Source organism: Diplotaxodon limnothrissa, linkage group LG12 (assembly GCF_057381915.1).
Source record: "Diplotaxodon limnothrissa isolate DT_005_m linkage group LG12, D_limnothrissa_male_GT1.1, whole genome shotgun sequence".
Lineage (NCBI taxonomy): Eukaryota > Metazoa > Chordata > Actinopteri > Cichliformes > Cichlidae > Diplotaxodon > Diplotaxodon limnothrissa.
In genome coordinates, this window is record NC_140607.1 from 16,776,974 (window position 1) to 16,799,882 (window position 22,909).

Genomic DNA, 22,909 nt, shown 5'->3' on the forward strand with positions numbered 1-22,909 from the left:
GCCTATCAACCATTCAACAACCCAGATAGCATATTTCATCAATACTAAACCTATTCTTCTGTATATATGTGTGTTTTTGTGTGTTCACTAGGACAACACAGCCCAAGGTAAATTAAGGTACCTTTGAACTTAAGGCCGAGGGAATGAGTCATGCACAACTCGGAAAGAAGCAAAGAGGAAAAAGAGAAATGCAGTATGGATTGTGATTAACATTGTGGGCAGCTGTGATGTGAACAGTACAGACAGCGCAACTTTACTCACGCTACTCCCAACTTAAGTAGGTTTTACTTAAGTGGATTAGCAATGCCACCCTGGGGGCCTTCACAGACTTAAAGCTCTTATCACAAACACACCGAAACAAAACATACTATTTTTATCAGTCTCCTTGGTTTGTGGGGAAAGTGAGTTCGGGAGATGGTTAAGAGATCCAGGATAAGCACAGAAGCTATGGCCAAAAGAGCCGTATCATATCTTTTCTCATCTTTATACAAAAGCACTACGACTGGGTCTCTGCTGAATATTACTAATAGCTTGTTGGTTATGAGGCATAAGTGTTTGATATTCATGACACCTGTTGTAGAGGCCTGGGAACAGATGTTGTATATACTTTCCCAGTTTGACGCTGGTCATAATTGGCAGGTGCTCTGTAGAAAAAACTGTGCCAAAAAAATTACGCCCAGCTTTTTGTATTTGTGTGTTTTCATCTTGTGCGTGGACTTTATGACTGAGCCTGTGCTTCTCATTCTTTGTCTGTGTTGTGCTTCATGTTTTTTGTGCAGGTCTAGGCTGGCTGATTACAAAGAGAACTGCGGGATGACTCCACACGCAGCGAGCACCTGTCCTAACCAAGACAATCACCAAGCCTGCTTGGCCTCCTTTGCAAGGCTCGTTGGTCAGTACATGGCTACGTTGTGAGAAGAAAATGACGGCAGTGAAATGTGTGGACACAGAAAGGCAGATTCAGAATGTCACTGTTTTTTTTCTACCTTTCACACACATAATGAAATAAAGAAAAATACTCCAAAAACATGAGACAGCGTGCCAGCAGTCCAGGCTGCTTTCATCATGAGGACCAGACAGCAGAGTTAAAACTGATATCTCCACCAGTACACTGGGCATTAGTTCACTACTAGAAGCAATTAGGGAGCAGAGGCACTGAGAGAGTTTTTATTTAATTAAAACACTTGATGAACATCTGTTTGCTTGCAATAAACGTTAAATAAACAATATGTACTGACTAGTAGATGCATATTTTTCAGTCTCAGCCAGCAGCAGCTAGGTAATGCTGTGGCAGTACCACAGAGCTTGCTAAAAAAATAAATCTAAAGGCAAATTTACACAAAAGGGCTTTTTCTGATGCTTAGTGGTTGCTGAAGTGTCCATATTTCAGTATCAGTCAGTGCTTCCCCACCATGTGTCATAAATCATGCAGTATGAAGTGATGATATTCCACGGTGGTTCCTGGATTTCTCTAGAAAATACGACACACAGAATGTACCAAACACTCATGACACCAGCTAAAAGCATTGACACATAGAAACATTTGGAAAGTAAAATGCTTTGGTACTGTAGTGCTTTATTCAAACAGGGCACACACTTCCTAAAGCAACTACTTTGCAAAATATTTATAACATAATGGCCACTTTCCATTTAAAATAAAGCATAACACAATTGTTCACCTCCCTGTAAACTCCAACAATGCAGTGCAAACTCATACCTGTGACTAACACCTTGTTGTGCATTTTGTATGCAATTTGCTATAAATGTAATCCATTATTGTCCATTAGTGACACATAACTGTATTTCTGTGTGGATGCCCTCGCAGGGACGGACGTGACTCCCAACTACGTGGACAGCAGCTTCTCCAACTGGACCATCTCCCCATGGTGCACCTGCAAGGGCAGCGGAAACCAAGAGGAGGAATGTCAGAACTTCCTGCGGTACTTCACCAATAACGCATGCCTAAGTAAGCCGTCACAACTCATGAATTCTCTGAAATATGTTTTGTAACTGATAGAGGCCAAACAGGCATGTATTATTGATAAAAAGTACGAGCCTGCGATGCGGAACTTTCTCTTTCAGCCACGTAAGAGAAGCGAGAGCTGTGAACTTCAGTCTTATGAAACTTTAATGGTTTCATGTCAGATTCTGGTTTTCAGTGTCATTGAGCTCTTCAGCGAAATAACTGTGGATGTGATGTTTTTAAAGTGTGGATGTTGGCGGCATGACTGAATGTGGAAATAACAAGAGATGTGGTTAGAGGGTGTGGGTAATAGATAGCTTTTAGACATCTGAAAATCAAAACGTCTGCATGAAATGAGGTGCTTGAAAATTTTTGCAAATCACTTTTATTTCAAAGAAGAAGAAAAAAGTATTTTGTGTATTTAATAATGAAATAAGGCTAGAAGGATTGCATGTAAATATTTGTCAATGAAGGATTAATGCATGGCTGGATGGACTTGAAATCATTATATAAAATTGTCTGTTAGAGAATTGAATACAACCTGCAGATATCCCTTTATCCACAGATTAAGTTGGAATTAAACGTTCTTCGTTTCTCAGATGCAAGTAATTTCTTATCATTTCTCATCCCTCCTTTGGGCAAGATCTGCCCAGACTTTAATACAAAAGAAACCATTTGCATGTCATTTTCACATTCAATCTAAGAGAGTTAAAGGGCTTAGGGGAGAAAAATGTCATGAAAAGGAACAGACTAGCGCAAATGGAATAATAGGGAGAGCTAAAATACATATCATCTGTATATCTAATGCATAACATACAGGGTGCAGCGTGACAGAAGGGTTTCTTCAAATATCTTTATGCTTTTTCACTGAAAAGTAAAATATAGCAAGTTCCATCCTTGCTATGGTGTAGCGAGCAATGTCATCAGTACTATAAGACACCATTGCCTTTACCATGTTCTATTGTGTGGATAATGCTTTCAGACCATTTCAATAGATTGCTGGGTTACCGTTTTAGCTGAGTGTGCAGGATGAGGGATGAGGCTGGGAGCTGAGGAGGCGTCTCGAAAAATAACACAAAATGCAGCATCTCCTCTTTGCAGTCGAGGGGAACAGGCGATAAACTTCAACACACCGGGAGGTAGATATACACAAAGTCACAGTGCAGGAAGATGCATATTCAACCCCCTTAATCTGAAAGACATTTAAATAAAATTTCATTCAAGCAAAACAACATAACCATGGCAACTGCAGCATTAGTAAACAAAAATAAAAGTTAAATTTTTTTAAAAAGTTAAAGAAAAAAATGGGAAGGTGTGATGCAAAATTTGGTAATACATGTAAGGAAAAAGAAGAAGTTAAAAAGTAAAACTTCAATTCAATCACCAAGGTCAGTATTTAATATTAATATGATTGGTCTCTGATGTTTTCTCTCACATTATTTTAACCATTTCTAATTGTGCAGTAGCTTTAATGCCACCACTTCTTGCAGCATGTAGCATTTGATTAGCAGTGGCAAAAGCCGCTGCTGTGGCCACAAGTGTTAATTACAGATTCTGGTACATTCAATTCTTTTTGCCCCTACTGGCTATCAATAGGTGATTTTACTGTGTACAAAAACAATTTAGTGTTATTGGTGCTGAATAAATACAGCTGTTTGCATACTAATTGCAGCAGGATGGAAACCCTTCCACAGTGTATATAACCCTGAGTTGGACAAGGAGAGGAAAAAATGGATGGGTGGATATTTTTATGGATGTCTTTCCATTAAAATTTCTAGGTAGTAGCTAAACATCCTTCAAACTGATGAGTTGACAACTTCAGAAACAGCTGAACATCAAGCAAGTGCAACAAATCCAGAGACAGCAGCTGTGATTTGACCTTAATATACTCCACTTCTGCTGAACAATGGTTTTTAATTAGAGAGAAATACTTGAGTCCAACTTCTCAGATTTTCCCAGACCGCGAGTCTCAGTCTGCTTGGAACATCTGCGCAGAAACGCTGTGTCTGGCAAGTTGTTAGTGAGCCAAGTTTTGGTCAGAACAAGGCAGAAAGTCCAAACGTTACTCTTTCTTTTTGTACACTCAGTCTTATCCAGATATCTAATTTAAAGTTGGCCAGAAAAGTGAGGAATCACAGACCCGAATGTGGTAGAGTTTTGGTTAATTAGCAGACTGGCCTGCTCGCTCCTCTTTAACTTCAATGCGCACCACTTCTGTTGAAAGAGCTTGCTCTAGCTAAGCATCTTGGCAACACTCTTTTTCTAGGAAACCACTTACTCTGCTCATATGTTGCCAGGACATGTGTTGGGGTAAAATTAGTGACCAAGACAAATCTGAAGCTGTTATTTAAAGGTAAAAAAACTTTAATTATAACAATAATATGTCACTATATAGACTCTTCTTTTATCTTTGCCATGTATGCAAACTAGATTTATATCTGTTTACATCTTGAGCTAATTGTATTGCATCTTCATTACCAATTTAATTATGTAATTAAATTCTTACAGCTTTAACTGTGCTGTAGATCATGAGAAAATATTTAGTGTAAACCTTTAGATCTGCAGCAGAGTTCATTTTGATACCTCATCCATCACAGCATACTTCAAGTGAAATCAGAAAAACATGCTTTAGATGGTTCATTTACTGTCCTTGAACTGTTCCCAATTTTTCCTTACAAGCTCCAGCAAAAACAATGGTCCAACAGAAGACTAGATTAGAATTCCGATTTGTATAAAATATATGGGAGGCCAACAAAGAACATTCCAGCTTAGAGGTATTATGACAGTCAGACCCTGACTCCCCCTTCCCCTGTCTCTGCTTCTCTTGTTCTCTCCTTCCTTCTCATTTCATCTATCCCTGCAGGTGCGACAATACAGGCTGTGCCCAGGGGTTAAAGGAAAGCTTAATATGAGCCGTTAAAAAATGGAATTGCTGTTGGCAATGAGCTTAATCACTCAGTGGAACATTTGGGTGCAGTAAAACATCCTGGGTGGAGGCCCCCCAGCCAACTAGTTTGATCTATGACTTTATTCACCCATTTCACATCTTTGAGGGGGATTGCTAACCATAGCTGACCCTGATAAACAGATGCTTAACATTACAGGTCTTAGCAGCACTCCACTAGCTCTTGACTGCTAGCATTGACATTGTTAAGCCTCGCCAGTGAACTCGATTTTTCTCTGAACCACTCTCCTGCTTTCTAGCAGAAGCCCAAATTGTCAGTGTCGACCAGCATAAAAAAATATGAAGTGTGCTCTTCTGTGTGTTTTGTGTGCAAGTGAATGTGCATATGTGTACCTCTGTGAGTGTCTTTGCTGTTCAAATACTTGTGTGTGCGTGTGTCTGTGTGTAGGCGGACCAACAAATGTGACAGACAAATTTATGTGGCCAAGCACCGGTAGTACTAGGGACTGTGTAGCCATCTGATTATGCATGTGCATTCCACAACTATCTTATTTGTCCTTTGTGTGGTGGTGTGGAAATGCCATTTCTCCTTTGTTTGGGAATGTTTTGAATTTGATCAGTCACATAAATCTATTCAAAGTCATCTCTGCATGCTGACCTTATAATGGAGGTGGTTGCCAAGCAATTACATGCCTTGCCTTCTCTCTGGCTGAACAAAGAGAAACAAGCCTTGTGTTTTAAACGGATGAGCGGTGAAAAGGTACTCAGCGCCTATTTTTACCATATCTAGCTGGAAAGCTGACTGAACAGGGATTTATCACATTTCTACAGAGACACACACATGCACTTAGACACAAAATTAAACACATGTGTACAGCACATCTGCAGGCGCTGATATGCTAGGGCTCGTATTTATTCACATGCTGTCCTCTGTTTGAACTAGTTGATTTCCCTCTTTTAAAAGATTGTATTGCTTTTCATGCTAACAAACAAATTAGGACTCATCTTTGCAAGCGTGGTCATTTTAGCGCTATTTAGTCAGCTCGTAGCAGTTTGAGAATGGCTGTTGCATCGTAAGAGAGTTTTTTTGTAATATGCATGAATCCAACATAAAGCAAAGTTGGTTGTATTTGATAAATATAATCTGTTGTGTCGCCGCAGGATTCGCTTGTAAAGGATCATAGAAAACGCAGATTAATTCGTGATCCAGTTCTTTCGTGACTTGCTCCTAATCGAAATGCTGTCACACTGCAAGACGATCATCTGTGATAGATCACAACATCTGTGTAAATGGAAACTTTAAAAAAAAATGCTCAAAAAGGCAAAAAGGAAAATGTATTTATTGACTTCATTTATAATGCATGAAATACAATTAATTAGCTCTCAGATGCTTGGCACAACTGTATCAATAATGTATCGCTAGAGGAAGTGATTCAATTTATTGCCTTATCAATATTTTGTGCCGCCGCTAAGAAATAGCATAAATATGCGAGGCAGTCAAAAAGGAAGGCATAACTTACAAAATAAAACATAAGGCAGTGCTTAGTAATGACAGACAAAACTCGGATAGCAATTTGTGATTAGTTTGGCATATTTCTCTGAAGCTTACTGACAAAGCAAAAAGACTGGCTCTCTGTGCTCTTTCTGCTCCATCCTTCCTCAGTCTCACTCAGCCTTGCCTCATTCCTTTAGTTGCCAAAGATTGGGCAGGGTACCAAAAAGTTGACTTAGAGCTGTCTGTCTGCTAGCTGGCTTCTTGCAAGAAGCCAGCTAGCCATCCCAACATGTTGGGATGGCAGTCAAACCCAAATGACTTTATGTCTCTGTTCCTGCAGGAAATGCCATTCAGGCCTTTGGTTATGGGATAGACAACACACAGAACAAAAGTGGGCCTGTCCCAGGCCCCTCAGCGACACCGAAGCCAGACCCTGTATCGACACAGGAGATCTCAGAAAATCTCCCAGTGACTATCCCAAAGGTAAAAGGTTCTCAATGTTTCATTACATGGGATGTTTTACATGTAGATGTTAAATGTGATGGCAAAATGTAATTTAGAGTTGTTATTTACTGCCTGTTTGGCAATCGGGTATGCTCTGCAGTTTGAAGGCTACTAATATGAAGCTTCTGTGTATGTTCAATAAGCAAGATCTGTAATCACTCATGTGCTTGCTTTCCCAGGGGTTCGACTGCTAGTCTATTCTTTACATTGCTCCCACTTTCCCACGCTGCCAGACTCAGTACTGTTCATTACAATCCATATTACAGTCATTACTGTAGACCAATAATCTTCTTGCCTGCCTTCTTTGAGCCAATCAGCCTCCACTCTGCATGCATTAAAACTCACTGCAATGTGCCTGATCATGCAACAGCTAACAATCATGTTTTGTTTTGTTTGTTTGTTTTTTTATTCTGTACCCTGTCACAGTAAGATCGCTGTTTTTTGGGGGAAGTTCTGTGCTAAATCTTATCAATGCTGGGGTTCCTTTCTGCCATGATGGCTCATCTTATCAGCAAATAGATCTCAAGAAATCATATTCAATTCTTTCAAATGCTCTCTCCTCATTGAACTTAGTTAATCGTGACACATTTAGGTCAACTCACTGTAAAAGTTAAATAGATGTGGATGTTGCTTTATTTTGTTTTTTGTCACATCAAAAATATACATTTTCATCTCTTTCCTGCTACTTCTCTGCATACATTTGATAAAATGGACCAACTGCAAGGAGAATCACAAAAATACTCCTCCGCTCTCTCTTTTGTACAGTGGCAAAATAATAAGACTCAACGTGCTGCACCGTTCACATTCGCATCACATACAATCTCTATGCTTGTTAAAGCAATTGGCACATCAAAACAGACGCTTTATGATAACACAGTTTATGCTACACACCCAAGATGATGACATGTGGTTGAAATATTATATTTTTCTTACAGACAAAGAAAGAGTGAAAGGAATGGGAGGTGGAGGCTTAATCTGGATTAGATGTTCTAAAATACTGGCCCAGGGCCTGTTCTCTGCTGAATGCTGTCTACTATGAAGACTGCAGTTAACTCAACTATAACTAGGTTCACTGTCTGGAGCAGAAAACATTACCACTTTTTTTAATGCTGTGCTGCACAAATGCATAGCTCTTTGTCTTTTAACATAACTCTTCTTCATTTTCTCTTCAAATAAGTGTAAAAATGACAGAATTAAGTTATTCACCAAAGAATCCTTCTTTTTATGAGTCTCTCTGCTACAGAAATATTTCACTTTACACTATAGGTCGAGAAGAGGCTTTTCTTTTTATCTAGCTGTTGAGTTGGATTAGTTTTCACAGTGAATTACGGCTGTGTTTTACAGATGTATTTTAGATGTTTTGTGCAGCTTTCTAAAGTAAGAGTAATGATGCTTTTCACCTTTGCAGGAGACCCATGTGCCCATGTTTGGCAGCGGTATAAAACTGTGCTTTATAAAATATTCTGCTGCTGATGTTGTTGTTCATGTCATTTTTCAGTGACTGTTACATATCCAAATCCAAGTAATGTGCACGGTTTAGGAATGCAAATTTGTGTTCTGAATGAACAACTACCATTAAGACATTTCGCATCAGAGCCGTTAAATGTTAAATGTGCAGTTTTGTGCTTTGCACACAAACCCTCGTTGATTGGAACACAGGAAATTAAAACCTTATGTCGTGATCACTGCGTTTGAGCCTTGTTTTCGGTCTTGAATTTTTAGTTAATATGTTAAAGTTTGAGTTTCTGCTTTGTTTCTCTTGTTATTTCTGTTTAGAAAGTTTAGATCTTTGTTTATTTTATTTTCCAAATCCATTTTTTTCCCTATTATTATTTCACTGCTGTGCCTTCTGTTGGATTGTTTTGGAGTTTGCATTATTGCATCAGCCTAATAAAACAACTCATTTTTTGTTCATTCGGTCTACCTTGTGCATGCCACTGCTGGGTCCCAGTTCTGCAAACCTTGGACCCAGCAGTAGAGTCTGAACAGCAGCAGGTGGCTTTCTCGTTTTTTGAGAAGAATTTTGGAACTGAATATGAGCCTATCTCCAGAGGGGCTTACCAAGGCAATGGGGGCCTCACCCAGTAGTTGTGCTCCTGAGGGAAGTCATACCTCAAGGCTACCAAGCCTGCAGGTCCAACTTCCACCAGAAGTCAAATTGGGTTAAGTGTGCAGCTAGATTGTCTGCCACCTGCTGTTGCTCCTGTCAACTACCCAAACCAGCATTTAAATCTCTGCCATCTTAAAAGAGCGACTGCAGCCCTTGGCAACACTGCCGATTGCAGCCTCAGCAGCCAATTCCTCCGCCTGAGTGTTTACCCAAACTCCATGCCCTGAGTTCCTTTTTTTTTTTAATTCTGGCTACCCCGTGACCATGTATACTGTGTCCAAACCAGTATCCCCTGTGAGACTGGGGTCCCTAAAACTCAGCCTGTGTGTCCTAACCTGTCCTAGCTGAGTGTCCTGTGGTGACAAAGCTGGTGCAACCCAAGAGTCCTGTGCCTAAGCAAATAGAGCTCACCAACACTCAACCACCTGAGGAACTTCATTGCCTCCACTGGACACCTGTCTCGTTACCCTTCAGTTTCCACTTACCTGATTGCCCCCTTGTGCATAAATAGTCCTGCATCTGTTGTACTTACAAGTGCCCCTCCATTGTGTTCTCCTGTGATTCCGTTGGATTTCTTTTGGCTCATTTTTAGACTTTGTGTCTCTGCATCTGCAAGAAAACGGCTCACTTTCTGTTCATTTAGTCTTCCTTTTGTGTCTTTGGATTTCAATTCTGTAAAACCTGACACCCTAAAAATGTTGCAAAGAGGAAAATTAATGAATAAGCACAGCTGATAACATTAACAGTGTGTGTATTACCGAAAGGTAGAGAAAGAGAGAGGATAGCAGAGGGCGAATGGGTGGTGAAACCGCTTTCTCCAAAGGTTGTGTGTGTGTGTGTGTGTGTGTCAGTATTGATGCACTGCTCAGTGCCTGTCTCACTGCAGCATGGTGTTTAATTTATTGTAAAAATGGTAATTAGGAAACAATAAGACGTGTGATTACTCAAGCAGGAAGTTTATAATTAGAGAGGGAGCTGGTAGCGACATTTTGGGCGGCCCTGAGTTCTTAGACAACTATGCCTGGCAATTAAAACTTGTCAAACTTCCATGGCAGATAAATTGGGGGTGTGTTGTTATGGTATGAGTCCTCTTGGCAGAAGACTGACTGTCCAGAGCTGTAAATCTCACTGTGGCTCATTGAGTAAACATGTGGTCTGAAGCTTGGTCCTTTGAGCACTGTAAAGATGCATCCATATTTAGGTATAACTGAGCAGTGCCATGCTCCCAACTCCAGTGGTGAGGTTACACACGTGATATTTGTGTACCCAGTTTAAATGTGCATTACAACAAACTGATACAGTTTCTAAAGCAAACTAAGTCTGTTTTGAATGGCAGTTATCACTTGTTTACAGGGTCATGTCACCAGTATGCAAGGTCTTCCACCAACCATTTGGCCCTTAAAACCTCATGTGTTTGGAAGTTTTGTTGGCGTACTGATTATGTTCATTTGTACACACTGTTTGGTTGAGGCGCCAAAATTACTTCTCTGGGAAGGCACTAAATTCATTTGATTAGTCTTTGGAAACAAGATTTTAGTTTAGATTAAAACACACCATTTCACATCACTAAACACATATTACAAAGCTCAACGTTCCAGGTGATGAATAAACATCAATCCAATATTTGTATCAGTTGTTATTCCTGTACTGCCTTAAAAAAGTTTCTTTTTTTTAAAGTGAGTGAGCAGCTCTGTGCAGCCGATCTGTTAAATTCAGGTCTGTGTTTTTAAATATTTATGTACTATGCCAGCAGTGTACTGGTGGCAAACAGTTCTAAGAGTTTATGGAGGGAGCTAACTGCAAACAGTTAGCGGTTTCAAGGTATTTCATGTCCGCTACATCAAATTTTCTTTGCAGGAGTTTGTGGATTGATGATGGGTGAAAAGCTCAGATGAGTTTTCCTTGTCAGCTTCTCTCGCTCTCAGTCTCACACTTGTTATGTTCATTATTTATTGGACCTGCTTTAACATACCAGGTTGTCCTCGGCTCCACTCTGTGCGTGAGGAGATGCACACATGTAAAACTGGGAGAAGACAAAGGCAGCAAAGTGCAGTATACTAAGGTGAAATTAAACAAATGGAAAAAGAATCACCGTTCATTTGCGTTATGCTGGTGCTGATTAAATTATTTCACTAATAAACACAATTTCAGTGAATAAGCTTGCAAATATTTATTAGCCATATTGTGCTTTATGAAGTTTGGAAAGTAATGTTTAAATTCAGCCCGACGTTGCCTTACACAAGATTATCTTATATCAGTACTGCAAATGAAAAAGTTGAACTGGTGCATCCCTGATCAACTGCAGATTTAACATGTACTTATTCCCACAACTGCGAAAAGCATCACTTGATCTGGATTACTTTCTGTTTATCGTGATTACTATCTTGTACCATCTTGGCTACAGGCAGGTACCAGGAGGGTGTCTACTAGTCATATCTATGGGACAGATTGCAAATTATAACTGGCCATTCAAAGGGCTGATAACAGTCAAAGTGGGTACTATCTTTTTGCTTCTATGTAGTAGCTCTAATATGAACTCAAAGGATTTGGCTAAAAATAGACCACTCTGCATAAAGCAGTTTAATACTTTAAGTCATTTATATATGACACAAACAACAATAATATATGTTAAATCACACAAGTCTATGTGTACGGACGCCTGGAATCTCAGTGCGGGTGTACAGAAATCTGAATTTCCAAAATATTCGTGTATCTCAAAAGGATAAACCCTCATTTGATGCCAAGGACTCGGTTCCAATCTCAGCAGGAGATATTATATTATTGCTCTCTGCTGTAAGTAAATATGCATTTTTATTTAAATCTATTACTGTGTAAAAGGATATGACTTTAAGAAAGATAAGATATATATATATAGTCAGTTATTTGAACATGTAGTGGTTAAAATTCTGTTGCAACATCAGGTAAGTTTGATTTACACATCAAACAAGTTCACTGTGATTTTAGAGGGCTTTGAACCCAAATCAAGGGGAAAATGTTCAGTGGGAATGACATTTATCATAGATTGGATGGTTTTTGAAACCTTATTCAATAAACAATCAGTCAGGGATCTTTAAGTGGTGACCATTATATAAAAGCAACAGATAATTCACCATGACCATCACTGGCCACTTCATTAGGTACACTTGTTCAAATGCTCGTTAAGGAATATGTTCTATCAACTAGTCACATGGCGACAACTAAATACATTTAACTGGCATTTTCCCCAAACAACCATCTCTAGGATTTACAGAGAATGGTCTAAAAAAGAGAAAATATACAGTGAGCAGTCGTTGCCTTTGATGAAAATGCCTTGTTGATGGAGAAGGTCAGAGGAGAATGGCCATACTGCCTCAGGCTGATAGGAAGGCAACAGCAACTCAGATAACCACTCGTTACAGCCAGTTTATGCAGACGACCTTCTCCGAATACACGTCAAAGCTTGAAAGCTGGTGGGCTACAGCCGCAAAACACCAATCCAGTTGCCACTGTTGTCAGTTAACAGGAAACTGAGGCCAAAGCGCACCACATTCACACAGTTTCACCAAAATTGGAAAAGATTGGAAAGATGTTGTGAGTTGTTCTGAAATGTTATGAGTATGGACATTCAGATGGTAGGGTCAGAGTTTGTCATGAACAATATGAAAACATGGATCTGCCTTGTTTCAATAGTTCAGGCTGTTGGTGGTATAATGCAGTGAGGGATGCTTTCTGGGCATTTTTCCAGCTCTTTAACACAAATTGAGCATTGTTTAAATGCCACAGCTTACTTCGCCTTAGTTACTGACCATGTCAATCCCTGTATGGCCACATTGTATCCTTCTTCTGATGGTTGTGTTGGGATGTGGTGGAACAGGAGATTCACATCATGCATGTGCAGCAACTGCTTGATGCTATCAAGTCAATGTGGACCAGAATCTCTGAGGAATCTTTCCAACACCTTGTTGAATTTGTGCCATGAAGAATTAAAACAGCTCTGAAGACATTGTGGAACTGGCAAGGCGTAACTAATGAAGTGGCCAGTGAGTGTACGTTGACAACATAGCCTCATTAGCAGATTTTTGTACAGCTTGCCTTTTTCCCCACACCTTGTGCCTTCTTTCAAATGACTCAATGTTACTATGCGATGCCATTTCAAACCAATTACCTTCACATTTACCAAACTTGTGTTCAGGAAGTGCCTACTGATTCTACAGTTTTTGCAATGTGTTTCTTTGAAATGTTAAATTTTATTAAAAGCAACTCGTGCAAGTGATCAGTCTCCACGCCCACATTACACACACCCAAACACACACTCTGAGCTCGCAGGCAGCGGAAGGCTAGTGTTGTCTGTGCTCTCATGTAACCCTGTCACTGTTGATTTTCAGCTCAATTGAATGGAACTGACTGGTGGAAAAAGGCTACATAACTCAGGGTTACTCAATAAGTAGTTGCAGTTTCGCTGCAAATTTGACAGTGAATGAAAACAAGTGCTGTCTAGATGTGTGTTTACCACTTAAATGACAAGTCACGTGCATTTTTAACAGTTTAAATAAATGCTTTTGTTTCTCTCGCTCTCTCTGCCTGTAAACAAATAAGGACATTTCGACATTGTCTGTATTCTGTCATGTATATGCATGTGTTTGTGCTTTATCCCTTTGTTCATGTGTGTGCAGCTTATCACAAGCCTGAGTGTATGTGTGGATATTGGCTGCAGCTAGAGATCTGGACTCATGTCAACAGGCTGCTGCCACACATCACTGCCCTTGCTAATTAATTGGCTTTTAGTCGCGGATGTGTTTGGTGCATTGTCAGGCTACCCAGTGCTGCTCCTCCGCGCGTGCACCCCTCTTTTTTTGGCAACTGTCATTTCAATCATTTCTTTGTAAAGTGCAAATTCACAAACACAGGTACTGTGATAACTGAGGCTACTGGAAACACCCCCTTTGTCTCCCTCGTTCTCCCTCTTGCATCCTTCTTCACAGAAGCAAAAATATGGCTGTCTTGTTAAAATAACTCAACAATTTTCTCGTTTCATTGTTTATTTTCTCATTTATGTGTTGCCTCGTTCTGGTGGAAGACGAAGTGCTGGTAGATAACATCATAGTAAATCTTTTTCTTTTCTTTTTTTTTTTCCTGTGCACAGCGAAATGGGCGAATACATGGTGAAGATGAGGTGAGGGGAAGGTGGAGGAGGGGAAAGAGGAGGAGAAAATGTTTCATGTTCCTTATGATGTGCCTCTGTATTGCTGTGCAGGACTGAAAATGGTACCTTTGCAAATTGAGCAGGACTGCTTTAACTTGAAGGCAAATGGTTATGCTTTGTGTTACAGAAATCCGAGAAAATTGAAAAAGTATTCAAAATGCTAACAATTTTATGGAACAGCATATAATAAAACCCATTGTAGCACGGGTATAACGGTGGAACTCTGGAGGCCACAGAATTTAATATCTGTGCTGATTCCCACTCGTCTCCGCCATAATGTGAACAGTGTGGGAAAATAAACTTCACAAGTTTATTCTCTCTTGTGCATAAGAATAAACACTTTAGCGTTTTGATTGTGCACACTCAAACAAGGGGTCTTGTTTTCTTGGGCCTCTACTTGCTGTAAGATTTGCCTCATGAAATATTGAAAAGAAATCCATAGCCGCCGCTGGCTTCTGTAGTGTGTGTTTGGCTTCGTGGCATGTTTTTCTTGTAAATAAAGTCTGTAATGATAGCTTTAAAAACTGTTTAGAGACTTTCTGGCACAGCCTAAAAGAGTTTTTGAGAAAAAAAAAGAAAAAGTGCACACAAGAAGCTTTCCTTTGTTGCCAACTTGTTTAAGAAGCAAGGAGCATACTAAGCAGCACGGGCTTGAAATATACTTCACATATCAAAACGTTTGGTGGATCAAACACTTAATGTTCATGTCAAAGTGGATGTACTGCGAATGTCATTTCTTGCTTTGACTTTCTGAATGATGTTTTCTCTTCTTCTCTTTAGCAGTGACCCTGTCCTCTCTCATTTCCCTCCTGTCCTGTCTGACCTCTCTCTTATCAAATGCCAGAACAGGAAAGCAGCATGAATTGTGAGTCATGTCTAACCTTTTGCGGATCTCTCTCTCCCTCTGTGTGTCCCTCTCTATCTGCCCAGTATCACCAACCAAGAGGTGGTGTCATGGACCTGGGAGAGGATCACTCTTCTTGTCTCTATGCCAGTGTCTGGGCTCTGCTTCCCAGCCTGGCTTTGGCTCTGGTCCTGGCCCAGCATGCCTTATAGAAGCGCCAGGAGGAGAAAAAAGAGGTCATCCACCCACAAGCTGATCCCAAATGCAGAAGGTGTTATTCCTGAGACTGATATTAAGAAGGCTGATTCTCTGGACAGTTGACATGGATGGCATTTACGAAAGAGAAAAACAAAAGGCCGAGAGAGGTGGAAATGGCTGAAATTTTATAACTGTGAATTTGTTGTTCATTTATCGTATCATTCGGGCAGACCGCAACTGTGATGGAGCACATGGCTTTACAAAAGACCCTTGGTATGAGAGGCCATGAAGGCCGCTCTCTGACTGAGTCACGAAAAAAACCCAGAGGACTGAAGCTGCTCATGTCAAAGACTTCTGCACTTTTCTCACCAAAGGAGGGCGAGAGGGGGGGAATGAACAACACAATTAAAAGAAGGCAAGGCAGGATTGGCAGAAAAGAAATTGTTGCAAAGAGAAAAGGAGTGAGCTTGAAGTAAATGTCATATAGTGAGATGGGAAAAAAAGAAGGAATCGTTTTTATTTGCTTTGGGTCTTGGACTTAATCTTCTCTTGGATGAACAGATTGCACATTTAGAGGCATGGATGGGGGATGATTACGTTCTGTTTCTTCAAATCTAGTGTAAACTCTAAATTGTAAAGCCTACTCAATGTTCTAAGTGTTGGTATAGTATCTGTGACCATAATCAATCTACAGTACCGAGCTTTCATTTGGGTGCTACAGTGTACCTTTTAAGCAGGCAGCGAAAAGAGCTAAAGGCAGCCGTATTAAACAGTTAATGGTCTTATGGTCATTTAAGATGTTGTTGATAATTGTGGGTGTTCGCCATATGTCCACCCGCACACGTGTATATTTCTGTCTCTATGTATATAAACAACACTTTTTCTTTCATTCAGCCTAATGATATCTAGTACCTTTAAAGGACATTATTGTATGCACAGGTGGCTCTGTACTGGTACTGAAGGAAGGATTTCATTATCTGCATTTATATTTGTCTATTAAGGTTTGATCACAAAGAATGTATACAGGGATAAAATTAAACGAGCTCCAACTGCTTGAAAAAGCCATAATGTGTGTGTGAATATTGTAATATTTGTTTACTGTGTGTGTCTGTCTATGTGTGTACAAACTCATTACAATGTGTGAATGGGTTTACAAGCAGGAGAAAAGTAGCTTGTGAGGAGCATTTTGAATTGCCCGTGTGGGGGTTCATTTTGCACCGTCAGACAGCAGAGGTTATGATGCATATTGTAATTGGAGAGTAAAATCACCTTGCAGTTCTGGTAAGCGTTTTTGGGAACTTCCAGCTCTTTTGTTTCCAATTTTAAGAGTCTCTGAACTTTTTCTTCATTTAGTTTTTGTCCAGAGGAGCGGAGAAGAGTGATAACAGCCTCTCACTAACAGATTGGGCCCGTTTGAGTGTGTGTGACTGCCTCTTATTATTGATGATTATTATTAGTATTATTAACAGATTGGGCCCGTTTGAGTGTGTGTGACTGCCTCTTATTATTGATGATTATTATTAGTATTATTAACAGACATGTGAAAATGTCAGCCTGTCCTTTAAATGGCTTCCTTTTAATGGGAAATTGTTCCACACAAGCAAATTTGTTTTGACTCTTCAGAAGAGGAGCTGATGTCTTCAGCTGCTTGGTGTCTACTGTTAAAAGGACATGAAAGTCATTCTGTGTAACTTGGGCAAATCAGCAATCAACTTAGCCACAATCTTTTGGACGTAGCTATAAAAGAGCACATTTGCAAACAAGATGAGGCCGAATGCATGATGTTACACCCATAAGAATATCGTTTTGCCCATCCGTGCATTGTGTTTGTTTTTGAAACACACGCTCTGACAGATGCTGAAAGAACAACAAAAAAATCAAGACTTGCGCTGGCATCTTTGCAGATGAGAGACATTTTTTGTGTGTTCATGCTTTCATAATTTTCCACTGCTCTGAATGAATGTTACCAGTAGTTTCACCAAAAACAAGTTTTTATTTTCAAACAGCACATCAAGTGTAGTGTTGTGACACATTAATGCCTGCTATAGAACCAAACAGCTTTGTGTTAGCAGGCAGGGTTTAGAAAAGGTTTACTATCTGCCCGGATCATGAATGTTGCATGAAACTCAGCTCAGTGTGCTTTCACCACCACGGGCTGGTTCGGTCTGGCAGAAATTACAGTCATTTCCTAAACTGGTGAGTTTATTGCAGATTACTGCTGCAAAATGGCAAAAATCTCAGCACAATATTTGTCTTTGCCTTCCACATTCAACACATTTTCATAAAGCAACCACCATGTTTTTGGCTGTAGATATATAGATATCCATTATATATAGATATAAATATATACAAGTGAATTGTAAGGATTTTTAACCTGTAGCAAATAATCGCACAATAATCACACACTTTCAATATTAAACAAAGAAAAACGCATGTATTTTTAAAAGTAAGTCTATGAACTCGTGCATGTGAACAATTTCTCTTTTTTTTTTCCTGATATCACATAATGAATGTTGCAGTCCTTTCGAATTGTAATGTACTTCTGTCAGTGTTTTCAGACTGCGTTGAAAAACTTTCAAGGTCTCTAAATTGTTGGACAAAGACACAATGTTTGTAGTTTTGCCTCCACCAAAGAGGATTTTAAATCAAACAATCAAGATGTGATTGAAGCACAGACTCTTTAATTCAAGGGTTTTAACAAAAAAATCACATTAACTATTCAGGAATTCCAGCTATTTTACAAATAGTCCCCCATTTCAAGAGGCTCAAAATTAATTAAAATAATTTTAATAGTGTGTTTTATTATTTTGCTGTTTTTAATACTTGGATGAGAATCCTTTTCAAGTTACTGCCTGCAGTGGTATTTGCATTTAATAACTGGATGCTTTACTGGACTGAGATCAGGGGACTGACTTAGCCATTAAATATTATCCCGTTGCTTTGACTTCAGAAATTGTTGGGTTGTTTTTGTGGTGTGCTTTGGGGCATTGTCTATTTACACCGTTAAGTGCTGCCTGATCGGTTTTGGAGCATTTGGCTGAATCTGAGTAGAGTTTTGGGGGATTTTTTGCAAAAAAGTGCAGAACCTTTAGATGTTTTCTAGCAAAGTCTTGTGTGTAACCAGTGCTTTGCCCCCTGTTGTAAACGCTCTGTATTTACACTCATGATTGTACACCTTGATAATGATGCACATACCTACTCAAGAGTGTTCTTGACTTAGTAAAATGTTGCGAAGCTGTTATTCTTTACCAAGTAATAACTCTGCAGTTATTGACTTCTGTGGTCTTCTGTGGTCATTTTGGTGTTGCTGAGCTGGTCCGTGCATTCCTTCTTTTGCAGGATGAACCAGATTCTTGATTTGGCCACTCTTAAAGTTTTCGCTATCACTCTGATAGATCCCTCACTTACACTGACATCTCTCTTTAAAATTTAAAATTACAGTGAAAAACTACAAAATACAAATTCAACACTCAACTTCAGATATTCTGCCTGCTTCACCTCTCATGAAATAATAAGCAAACTATCTACACATGGCCCTGAAACTACTTGTCAGTCAATAGTCTAGTTATTGAGTATTGATTGATTGATTGATTGGTAATTTATTTCAACATGTGAACAATATACAAGTACATTTAGAAAAGAAATGAGAGAAAAAAAAATATACTATACAAATTACATACAAAAAAACATTCTGATTAATTTACATGTTGAAAGGGAGTGGGAAGAAGTATACACTTATTTAATCCCACCCCTGTCCCATAAATTATCAGTGAATATTTAGTCTGCTTCCTTACTGATATAATTTGTAATAAAAATAGTGAACAGATTTCTGATATACTATATACTATAATATCACATCATGAATTTTTTGTTTGTTTGTTTTTAAATAGAGACATTCACTTAATTTAAATATTTTCCTCAAGCTCCATTTTTTAGAGGCATTTATTGCTAAACAAAATTTGTTTTAAAACCCTTGAATTAAAGCTGTAAGTCTGCACTTCAATTCCATATTTAATGTGTGATTTAAAATCCGCTGTGGTGGTGCACAGAAAAAAAAAAACTACAAACGTTGCACCTTTACCCATGAGATTAGGAACCTAACTGTATGCTGCCATGTGGACAAAGTAGTTAGGTCTAAACAAATCTATCTGATCATCTATTTAAAACATATCTGCAAAATCAAGTGAAAATATCAGGCTCAGTTTGCGAGATTCTAAAAACATTACAAGAGTTTCTCATCCTACATCAATATTACACAATTTTGGAGGGTAAAATCCATCAAAGATGAAGCGGAGCTGCCAATTCTCCAGCAAGAACAGCCTCAGTAGTCCATAATACAATATAGGCATAATATATTTTAGTCCAGACCCACTCATGGACACAACCCAGTGCTCTCCTCAACAAACCTGAGTCCTTTTTATATCAAGATAACCTTATTATTTTTATATGCTTACTTTTTCAGATTGAATTATCTCTAAATATAGCATGCAGCATTCGAGGTCTTTGTGACGAGGCGTGTGGGTCTAGTTTGACACTTGGTTCCTCCTTTTGCAGCCACTTACCCCTGTTTCGCTTTGCTCCTGAATAATTCAGAGCTCAGTGGAGTCTAAGGCAGGATTCATACTTGAAGAAGGTAAAATGCAAACAGTTTGTACTTGGATGATAGCAATGTTTAGGCGTTATAGAAATCACTGAGTGGCATTTCATGTTCCACCAATGTGACAACTTACATTTTTTTCTTTCAGTTTTTTCTTCCCTGTGCAGAAGGAAACAAAGCTCTTCATGTCTCTGCAGGATGCCGCAGAAGTAAATGAAAGCATTTACCTGTTCGGAGTATATCCTGTTTCATTAATGCAATTTGCATGTAAACTTCTGCCCTGCTGCGTTTATTTTAGAATGTTCACAATCAAAAGATTTACAGCTTAAATCTCTCCACACTTCCCTTTTGGGTAGCTGTCCCAAGAACAATATTGTCCATCCCACCCAGTCTATTAATCAAGTGTGCATTTGGTCAGTTTGTTGCTTACTTTTCAGAAAAATTGATGAGGCACTGTGAGTGATTATACTGTCAGCGTCCCATATAGGCAATCAAAACAGGCAGATAAATTAAAGGTTTTGACATGTCAAAAATGCAAATATAGTCATAAAAATTCAAATCTCCCCTCCCTTTATATTCACCCCCTCCCTGTAGAGGGTCTGAGTTTGGGGTGAAAAAGACAGCTGATCAGCAGTTCTTACACAGCTTAAGAGAATGTATATGCAAGAGGTCTACAAATCACACTGCACAATTTTCGGAGATATTACCGGCGTAGAAGTGCAGCAGTGGGACAGTTTGAAAAGAGGCAGAATAAAGTGCTTTTGTAGGGGGGAAAGTGAACTGTGGCAGCTGGGACTGGATGCTGGATGTAAAGGCAAATGATAGAGTTATCTTCTGGATGTGCGTAATTTAAGCTGCTGTGATAGGGTAGAACGAAGTGCTCTTTAAACTAACTTTAAAGTGCTTCTTTTCTCTCGTATCCTTGCATTCCTGTGTTTAAACACTGAATGTGTGGTAACGCTTGTCTCTGTGTTCAAATACACGTGTAAACAGGGCTTTGTGCATGCGGCTATGACAGGGAACGGGAAAAATCTTGAAGCAGGAAATTTGCTAGAAGAGCAATATTCTCTTTTTTTTCCTATAGGGGATCCTTGTGGAGTCCAGCTTGTTTCTTCTTTCCACAGAAGACTGGAAGAGGAGAAGCAGAGGAGGCAGGTAGTGGAGAGGTTTTGGGGGCAAGGGAATAAGAAAGCGGCAGGTAGCTGTACATTTCACAGTTGATTAATGAGTCACTGGGATGATGTCTCTTATCAACACTCTGCACATGGCAGAGAGAGAAGAAAGGTTTACCGAGGCTAGGAATTCTCCAGTCAGAGATGGCTCCCATTGCTGTCCCATCATCCCTTTCTGTGCTCACCCACCTGTTTTTGTGAGGGCCCTCCTTCTCTTCTCTTCTCTTCTCTTCAGCAGTTTGTAGCTGATGAAATTTAGCCCTTTATGCCCTGTGTGAGCAAAGGATCCGGTGAGTTTTGTCTGAGAAATATGTATGACACCTGCTCCTATGGAGTTCACAGTGCGTCTTACGTTCTTTGTTCCAAAATTACCACAGGCTCTGATGTAAACGTTAGTAAGAAGTTGTTAATGTGGGTTATGTCATCATTGCAGAGGACTGGTTTCCTGCTGACAGCTGGGAGAGAAAAAAAGATGTGCCAGTAAAATATTTTGATAATAGATAGAGCTGTTCTTAAAATATATCACTTTCACACTTGACAGAACTGGATGTTTGATATAAACCCCTGTTTATGAAGTTTGCTACGCACGCTGCTTGTGCTGATTTTTGATAAATATGTTTGGCATGCACTAATGACTCTCAAAACCAACGCGATACAAGCTGAGAACGCTAGTTCTTTTGATGCCTGAGCAGAAAAATCCCGGCCCCAGCATGTATTCCTAGCACTGTATTGTACTGTGACTATAATAACATAAATCACAGCGAGAAAATGAGAAAAGAAAGAGCAGCAGACAAATAAATTCAGTGTAATGGGGTGCTCTCATTGATGTGTGTGGTATACAGTATATTCTTGTAAGATTAAATATCACTTTAATGCCAGCAAAAAGACAAAAGAACAGAAAAAAAGAAGGGGAAAAAGATGTTTTTGTCATAAGCAGGAAGCCAAATTATTTTGCTTTGTGATTTCATTTGTTCTACTGAAGGTGTTAATATTTTACTATAATGTGATAAGTCCATTATGGCTGATCAAATAGCACAGTACAACATTAATGATCGTTGTAAAGCATTAAAGTGGTTAGAGAGAAACAGATGCAGCACCAGTGTGACGCGCCACAGTGCTCACCCACTGTGAAGAAGACTTTTCAACTTAGGTAAAACAGGAAAGGGAAACTTCAAATGATGGATGTGAAAACAATGACAGAAATAACTCAATTTCCAAAGTCCATCTAGAAGCAAGCCTTGCCAATCATCAGGCAGTTTTTATATCCCACCACCTGCAGTAATTATATCTTGCTAGCACCACATTGGACCCTTTTTACCTTTAGAGCTGTCTTAATTCTTCGTGGCATGGATTAAACAAATTGCTGGAAACATTCCTCGGAGATTGTGGTCCATATTGACACGACAGCATCACACAGTTGCTGCATATCTATGATGAAAATCTCACATCCTGCTCTACTGGATTGAGATTTGGTGACTCTAGAGGCCATCTGAGTACAGTGAACTCACCGTCATGTTCAAGAAACCACTTTGAGATGATTTAAACTTCGGGACATGGCGCATTATCCTGATACCCAGCAGATGGGTACACAGTGCTCATAAAGGGATGGACATGGCTAGTAACATTACTCAGGCAGGGAGTGTGGTGACTAAATGGTACTAAAGCGTGACAAGAAAACATGCTCATCATTGTTATACCACTGCCATCAGACTGCACTACTTATCTTGGCTCTACCTTCTGGATGTCAGAGTAGAAATAAGAACTCATCTGACCATGCGACATTACAGCAACCAGTCTATTAGAGGGGCATAGTAAATAACATTATATGTTATTAAATATAATTTATACACAATTTATATATAAATATTAATATGAACAATAGAATTCTGTGATCTAACTTTTTTTTACATTACACAACCAGTCTAAAAAGTGAATAAAT

General features: G+C 39.3%; 1 protein-coding gene across 1 annotated transcript in view; it reads left to right on the forward strand.

Annotated features, from left to right (window-relative positions):
- LOC146621084 (GDNF family receptor alpha-2-like) overlaps nt 1-15,334 on the forward strand; it is a 67,840-nt gene extending 52,506 nt beyond the window's left edge. The window contains exons 5-8 of the mRNA XM_085368116.1: nt 780-892; nt 1,826-1,966; nt 6,704-6,846; nt 15,090-15,334. Of these exons, the coding sequence (XP_085224242.1) occupies nt 780-892; nt 1,826-1,966; nt 6,704-6,846; nt 15,090-15,215 (523 nt within the window). The 3' untranslated portion in view covers nt 15,216-15,334. The remainder of the gene's footprint in view (nt 1-779; nt 893-1,825; nt 1,967-6,703; nt 6,847-15,089) is intronic.
- The last annotated feature ends 7,575 nt before the right edge of the window (nt 15,335-22,909 follow it).